General features: G+C 63.7%; 1 protein-coding gene across 3 annotated transcripts in view; it reads right to left on the bottom strand.

Annotated features, from left to right (window-relative positions):
- Positions 1–348: 348 nt before the first annotated feature.
- The window catches only part of NUP210 (nucleoporin 210), an 87,482-nt gene continuing 79,856 nt past the window's right edge, over positions 349–7,974 (bottom strand). For all 3 annotated transcript variants that reach the window (XM_062200604.1, XM_062200603.1, XM_062200605.1), the window contains 8 exons: positions 7,727–7,863; positions 6,762–6,885; positions 5,809–5,955; positions 4,476–4,726; positions 3,584–3,800; positions 2,316–2,411; positions 2,151–2,234; positions 349–1,433 (listed from right to left, as the gene is read on the bottom strand). In XM_062200604.1, the coding sequence (XP_062056588.1) occupies positions 1,330–1,433; positions 2,151–2,234; positions 2,316–2,411; positions 3,584–3,800; positions 4,476–4,726; positions 5,809–5,955; positions 6,762–6,885; positions 7,727–7,863 (1,160 nt within the window). In that variant the 3' untranslated portion in view covers positions 349–1,329. The remainder of the gene's footprint in view (positions 1,434–2,150; positions 2,235–2,315; positions 2,412–3,583; positions 3,801–4,475; positions 4,727–5,808; positions 5,956–6,761; positions 6,886–7,726; positions 7,864–7,974) is intronic.

Here is a 7,974-nt window from a genome sequence, read left to right as displayed (position 1 = left end):
ATCCCCAGGCAGAAGGGAGAATCGATGTCAGGGACAACTCAGGGGCCCTGCCTGTCAGCAAATCTGGCACCCACTCCACAGCTCCCAGGACGACAGGTAGGGGGCACTCGGGAGGCCAGGAAGGGCTGCAGGGACTGAACCAGGTGCTAGGGGTGGGGGGAGCTGGCACCAGCAGGGGACATAGGCAGAGCATGGAAAAGGGAGGAGGAGGCCGAGGTGGCGCATAGGCAGGGTCGCCTCGTCCTGACACCCCCTGGCTGGACCCGGTGTGACGGGAGGCAGCCTTGGGAGCCACGGCCCAGGACGTGGGTACCCCAGCAATGACCACACCCCTCTAAGAAAGGCTCCGGAGCTTTATTAAGTAACCAGGTAGAAGAGCTCCTTACATCCAGGGTGTCAGTGTGGGCTCAAGTGACAGACAAGGCACCGGTTTCCCTTCTCCAGCTCTGGCCACAGCACTGAAGTGGATTCACAGCAGACCCTGACCACGACCCTGACCGTGACCCTGACCGTGACCACAGCCTCTACGAGCACCACGTGCAGGCATGGCGAGTTCCAGCCACAAGGCCTCCGGATCCCCCGGGGACGGCACAGCGCCTCCCTGGAGCAGGGGGCCGGGCTCTGATCCTAGCTGGGGTGCGGGGGAGAGGAGTGCCCTGTGTCTTCTTCCTAGGCCTTCCGGGAGGGGGAGGGCGCTTCCCACTGCCCTCCCAGCTTAGCTGCCTGGGGCCCTGCGGGGCGGGCCGGGCTCAGATCTGCGAGAACACTGGCTCTTGCTGCAGAGGCGGGCGCGGGGGTCTCCAGGCAGGAGGAGGGGACAGGTACTGCGCGGGAACCCCACTCGGGACTTTCCAGCGGGGCCCGGCGCCATCCGCCAGGTGTCTCTGGGACAGAGGAACCTGAGGATGGGTGTCTTCTCGCAGTGGCTGGAAGCGGGCGCATGGGGTGGGGGCAGCCCTGCCCAGCTCATGTGCAGGGGCATCGGGCTGCGTTCCTGAGGCGCCCTGGGCGGCGGGGGCAGGAGCGGGGCACTCCCCTAGTGGCTGCACTAGGAAGGAGGTTAAAACAAAAAAAACCTCCAAAACTAACTAGACAATCTTTCCCTGAGAATACGATGGAGCATCACCCGCGTGCGCGCAGCTTCTGACCACAGGAAGCCTCGGGGGGTGGGGCGGCGGCGCTGTCGATGCAGGGAAAGTGAGACCACGGCTGCACGGCCCACACATCACGCATAACGGAGGCGGCCAAGGAGGAGACGGGCATGCTTCAACCCTGCGTCCGAGATGAGCCCGAGGGCACAACCTAACATGGTGCCACCCCTTGGTGCGGTTACTGGGAGGCGTAGGCCGGGCTCCAGAGCCCAGAGGGAGGGCTGGCTTTGCGACCAGGAGGCAGTGTGTTGAGGGAGGTGATCGGCGACTGGGCCGCGAGATCTAGGGAGGGAATTTTGAGAGACAGGTAAGTGAGTGACAGCAGCAGGGACAGGCAGGTGCTCCATAAAGCCCCAGCCACAGCACGCGTGGCCCAACACCGCCAACCGCCTCGGGAACGTCGCTAACTCTGCCCTGAGGCGACCTGGCCAGCAGAGGCAAATCCACACACACGGGCCAAGGGCATGACCCCTAAACTCCAGGGGCCCAGGCCTGGCCGGGAGAAAGCATTATCAGTTACAGGAGGGAGCAAGCTGTATGAACATAGACTCTGACAGCAGCAGCGGGCTCTGGCGTGTGTGTGGGCCAGTGCAGAGGCCCTGGTGTGGCTCCACAGGGAGCCACAGGGAGCAGCGGCTGGGACACGGCCCTGAGTGGCACCAGCACAGGGAAGAGTGCCCTCACATGGGAGTCGGGAGACACAGAGCTGCTGTGTGCAGTTACCATGGCTGGGCACTGCAGTTCTAGAAAGAGAGGTGTTCCCTGGAGTCGGGCAGGGTCACAGGCCCAGGAGACCCTTGAGGAAAAGCTGGGCCGCAGAGCGCAACCCCGGAGCAGGACTGCCCTGCTCTGCATGTCCGAGTCAGCCACTCCTCCTGCGGGAGCCCACAAAGGGGAATCCGGTCTGCAGGTGCACAGCTCCCTGCCACCGCCCCATCCACCCCACCCCAGATCTGCCCTGCCCTGGGCCGGACCTGCTGAGGCTGGGGGGTTACTCACAGTGGGGACTGTGCCGCGGGCTGGCTCGGGGCGTGAGGGCTGGCGACGTGGCGAGCTCCCGGGGCGCACAGACCGTGTGGTAGGCTGCAAGAGTGCACAGCTGTCAGCACGGCGGGGGCAGGGGGTGCACGCACACGTAACCCCAGGCCCCTGCCCCTGCCTCACCTATGATCATGACAGCCGTCCCAGCCAACAGCGCAAAGAGTGTGAAGAACATGACCTGGTAGGAATCCAGGAAGTGCTGGAAGAGGCTGGTCCCATCTGCACCAAAGGGAAGAAGTGTCCCAACACTGCCAGGGCGGGGTGGGGTCCCCTGGCCCTCCTACATCTGCTGGTGGGGGGAGGCCAGCCCACACACACGCCTGTCTCAGCCCCAGGGCAAGGCGGCCTGCCTCAGGCCGGGGCAGCAGTCCGAGCTATCGCCACTCAAAGCAGACCCCATCCTGCCGAGACTGGGCTTCCTTCCAGGGATGCCCATCTCAGCACTGCTGTGGAGCCAGCTCAGGCGCTGGGGCCACAAGCCTGCCGGTGGCCCACCCAGGAGGCTGCCTGGCCCTGGCGCCTCCCAACCTCCACCCTGATGTGCTGCTGTTGTCGGCCCTCCGCCTCCCCGGGCTGCTGCAGCCACGACACATTCCTGCTTGGCAAGAGGCAGGTGCTCGTTTCATCGGGGACCCTTGCGTCCCCCCCGGCCACTCCCACCGGGCAGCCAGACCTGACCATGCCTCCGCCCACAGCTCTCCCTGCCTCTGCCTCCCAGCCCCTTGGAGCTGCACACAGAGAGATGAACCCTCCCTCCCCCCGTCGGTTGCTTTTCTGCCAACACCTTCCCCCTGCGTGGACAGCGCGGGGGCCTCTCCCTCGTCCTCCTGGCACAGGGTTCAGCCCCCAGAATCCACGAGTTCATGCCTCCAGCAGCGCACTCCCACCGGGCACCCACTGTGAGCCACGTGGGGCCTTCTGAGAACTGGCCCCATGGACTCCACAAGGACACGCAGGAGCCCTCGGGATGAGGACACCACGGTGTGCAGGCGGCAGTGCCAGGGGTAAGAGCAGGGTGCACGTGTTGGGAGTGAGGCCCGAGAAGGCAGCATCTGAGGGAAGGTTCGCAGGTGAGGCTGTGGGGAACAGCATCCCAGGCAGAAGGAACAGCAGATGCAGGGGCTCGAGCTGGGGCCTTACATGTTCCAGGAACAGGAAGGCCAGAGCAGCTACAGCAGGGGGTGTGGGTGAATGAGAAGGGACAGGGAGGCAGGCAGCGCAGGCCGCAGGGGCCGTGGTAGAGGCATGGGCCTCAGCCCGGACGGAGGTGGGGCAGCAGGAGCAGCATCGGGACAGCCTGTACTCCCAACCCCTCCGACACACCAGGGCCGCCTGCAGCTCAACCCTCCCTGCCGGCCCTGTTCCAGTGCCAGTCTCGCCTCACGACTCACAGGGACTGGGCCCGCGGCGGTCCATCACGAAGGCCACGGTGACCGGGATGCTGATGGCCTGGCTGGTAGCGGGGCTGGAGAAGGTCAGGGCGGTGGACAGAGGCCCCTGGCTGCCGGCCGTGGGGTCCGAGACGCCGACCGTGTATGTGACGAAGCTGGGCAGCCCGAAGGACTTCTCCTTGGCGAAGGCCAACACGGCTGGGGACCCGGACTTCACCTGGAGAGAGGTCGGGGCTGGGGGGCGGTGCTGGTGGGCAGGCCAGCGGCTGTGTCCAGCCCACCTCTGGGCATCCCTCCTAGGACCTGCCTGGCTCACGCCTTCTCAGCAGCTGCTGACCCGGGGCCACTTCTAGAGGGCTGTGCTCAGTCTGCACACCAGGGGGCAGTGTCTACTCTCCGGGTGTTTCTTAACAAAAGGGTACCTCGGTGCTGTTTTTAAAAAGGCTAAAGCAACGCAGAGCACCGAACACTGCTCTCCCCTGTTACGGGCCCAGTTCCTGCAGCCCCAGGCCGGGGAAGCCCTGCCAGCAGCAGTGAGCCACAGCAAGACGGGAGAAGGAGCAGCAGCCCAGACTCCTCCAACTTCCCACACCACGCCAGCTCGCTCTCCCCTGCCTGGCCAGCACCCTGCAGACCACTGGCCACCCATGTGGCAGATGGGAGAGGAGGGGCTGCAGGAGGGGCTTCATCCTGGCTCCCGGGCCAGGCAGACCTCTGAGCCGGGGCCTGCAGACATCACGGCGAAGGCCACGATTCTGTACGCTGTCCCGTGGCAATGGTGCTGAGCACGGAAGGGAAGAGCGAGAGGGCCGGCCCGGGGCCTCCTCTGCTCCTCTTCCTCCCTGAGGCCCCACCAGCCCCGCCTGGCCCTGCCCGGTGCGATGCTGCCCACCTCCAGGTTCTCCAGGACCTCGGCGGCTCCGAAGACCTTGACCTCTGAGCTGGTGTAGTGGTTGCTCAAAAGGATTTCGGCCTGGTCGGCATACAGCCCTGGGCTGAAGGGCACCTCGGCCCCGACCTGCTCCGCGGAGAAGTGGCTGCCGGGGAGCGAGGCAGTGACCAGTAGGGCCGTCTTCTTCAAGCTGAGGTGTCTCTGCTGCTTGTCCGTCAGACTGTGCATGCGGACTGAGCAGACGTACTGGCCTGTGGAGACAAGAGTGTTCCACCTTGTCCTCTCTCCCACCTGTCTGGCTCTCTGCCTCTCAGACTGGGGAACTCCTACATGTCCTACAGAGGCCAGGAAAGAAGTCACCTCCTCCAGGAGGCCTCCTGGGAATCCCCATTCAGGAACAGAGCCCAGCTAAGACACCCGCTGTGTGACTAGAGGTCCCCTCTCACCATCTCACAACCTCCTATACTGCAGATCCACCCCCAAGGGGCACTTCTGGGGCAGGAAGCAATGTTGGCTCACCAGCAGCCTGGCCTAGAGAGGCTGAGTAAATGAAGGAAAGATGGCGTGACCCCACATCGGGCCACAGGTCCAGCAGGGGCAGCCCCAGACACTGCAGAGGTCCATGAGGCATGGACTGTCCCTACTCTGGTTCCCAGCCCGCCCGCCACACCTGACCCGGGGTGGACACACTTGATGGACTCAACACAGCTGAGCAGCTCGTGGCCAGCCCTGTGAACCCACAAGTGGGAAGCCTGGGCTGGAGGCCCTACCGTGGCCACCTCGGTGAGGGGCCCCCAGACGAACCAGCTTCTCTGCTGCCCTAGGCATGGGCCCAGCACCCAGTGTGCCCGCAGGAGGCATGTCTGTATCTCAGAAAGCGGCCCCCTGGCTAGCAGCTGGTGGGCCAGGCAGCCACTCCAGCCATAGTGCTGGCCTTCAGCCCCGCTGCTCTGGCTTCTGGGCTGGGGAGCAGCCAGGCTTGGGCTCAACTGCCCCCCCGTGCGGTTTAGTAAGAACTCCCCCACCTGCCTCTCCTCACCCTCCCACAGCCACTGTCCCCATTTCCCCAAGGGCTGGGCAGAGTACAGGAGGAACAGCACGGTTTTTCAGCTCCGACCCGTGCGCCCTCTCTGCTGGGGTCAGCAGTTACCAGCGATCACCACGGCCCAGTGTGGGGACGTCAACCCTTCCTTCCGGCACAAGAAGCTGGAAGGAAGCACACGGCCCTGGGCAGGGCTCCGGGTGACCCCTGCCCTCTGGACGGATGGTCGAGGTGAGTGAAAGGCATAGGAGACCCTAGGCGTTGCACAGGGCCGCCTTCACTCAGCTTTACCCAGAGCAGCGTCAAAGCCTGGCTCCACGGTGAAGACATCCCGCGCAGGGAAATCGAAGACATCTTGCTTGAAGCGGAGCTGACAGCCGATGAGCGACTCCGGGTGCAAGGCCTGGATGGCGTGCGTCTGAGCTGGGGAGCACGCGCCTGGAGGTGGGCAGCGGGGGAGAAGGGGGTGGCCGGGTCGCTGAGGCCCTGGGGAGGCGGGCCAGGTGGGAACGCACCTGCCCACAGCTGCAGGTGCGGAGGCTTGCTGAATCATGGGTAATCTCAGGTCAGAATTGCAGCATCTGTTCTAGAGCATGCATCGGAAGCACGGCTCACGTGCCAGGCCCACGAATGCGAGCAGGGAGATGGGCTATTGATCTGCGGGGGTTCGCAGTGCCTCCGCCCTCCTGCCCAGCCTGGGCAGCTCGGGGGTGAAAAGCACGTGGCTGTGATGTACCGAGCGCATCCCACTCATCAGAACAGAAGTGGTGCTGTCTAATTCCACCGGTTAAGTGGTTTTGAGGAAGACCCGGCCTGTATTGACTTATTTATTTCTGCAGCTGCTGTCAGGGACTGTCACAGGCAGCGAGGGAGGTGGGATGCTCTATGAATGGCTTGGGAGAGGTAATTATAGAAGGCAAAACCGGCCGCCAGCCCTGCTAAGTCATTAGATTCTGCCACTAATGGCGGTGAACAGTGGCCTGGAGCTGAAATCACATCTCCAACCCAGAATGAGGCGATTTCTGGGTGCTTTGATGAGGATTCCTTAGACTGCTTCAGCTTGGGAGGACGAGAATATCTAAAAGCTGCAAGGAGCAGCCAGGCTGGGTCAAAGGCTGGGATCGCAGGCTCTCCCTGCAGTTGGCATGAGTATGACCAAAGGAAGCAGGTGAAGCCATCAGAGGGGCCCAAGAAGCCATCTCCTCCCCTACCCCACCCAGACTACCCAGGCCCGACCACCACACCTCTGAGGTTGGAGCTTCCATCTCCCACAGCAACAGTCACTCTGGAGGCTGTGGCCTCCTGGAAGTCGGTCTGGATGGGGTGGACACGCTGGGCCACGATCCTCTGAGGGACCCCAACAACTATCTGGGAGGGGACAAATGGGACCAACTGTGTGTGCTGCCCTGTGCTGTGCATTTCATCACCTCACCCTACAGCCTAGGACACGGGTGGGACCCATTTCCCAGGTGACAAGACTGAGGCACCATGCCTAAATGTCTGGCTTCCTCCTCCTCCTGCAACCTGCGGGAGGGTCTATGGCCTTCACCTTGCCCTCTCTTGCTTGCCCACCCCATGGCTGCAGCACAGACTAAGCAAGCCGTCGGGTTACACTGCGGGATTCCACATGGCCCAAGCTGCCTCTGTGGAGGCAGCGGGTCTGGACCCCGGCTAGCATCTGCTCAAATACGCTCTCGGCTGGAGATGATGAGAGGGAGAGTGGTCTTGTTCACCTCCAGGGAGACCAGAAGGCTGACTCGCCTCGGCTGGAGGTTCCACTTTGCCAAAGGCTGGGCTGCCTCGCCCAGCTAGAGCCAAGCTTGGCAGCCACTGCACAGGCCACCTGTCATGACACTAAGTTTGAACCCAGGGAAAAGAGAGGGAAACAGAGGCCTGGAAGAGAGAACCGGTTCCCACCCCAGAGCCCAGAGCCCAGAGCCGGGGTGGCCGGTGCCAGACTCATGACTGCTAGCCCACAGCGGCCAGCACACAGTTCTCTTAAAGGAGCAGGAGCCACAGGACACAGGTTCACTCCCACCATGCCTGTTCCGCCACCTCACAGCTCCTCCCTGCGACAGCCTCATTTGAGTCACTGCAAGGCGTCTACACAGGGAGCCCCTCGGATCCTGGAAGCCTTGGGGGTCTGAACCCATCCCCCAAGGACACCGAGGCAGAGCTGAAAGCTGAGGATTGCAGGCTGAAGCCCCACCTCCTTGTAGGTCCTCAGGTGCCCCGCAACCTCGTAGTAGACCGTCACGGATCCCGCACCCCGGGCCACGGCCACACCGGTCTTGGGGTCAATGTCGAGGATGCTGCTGGCTGAGGAGCTCCAGGTTCCTGCGAGGCCTGGGAGAGAAGCCGGCGTCTCACCCACGTCTGCACGCTCTGGCCGCAGCCCGCCTCACCTGGCTGGCCACTCGAGCCTCGGCACTGGCTCCCACTGCCCAAGGGGGCCCC

Source organism: Lepus europaeus, chromosome 9, assembly GCF_033115175.1.
Source record: "Lepus europaeus isolate LE1 chromosome 9, mLepTim1.pri, whole genome shotgun sequence".
NCBI classification, from domain to species: Eukaryota; Metazoa; Chordata; class Mammalia; order Lagomorpha; family Leporidae; genus Lepus; species Lepus europaeus.
This window is presented reverse-complemented; position numbering and strand designations above follow the sequence as displayed.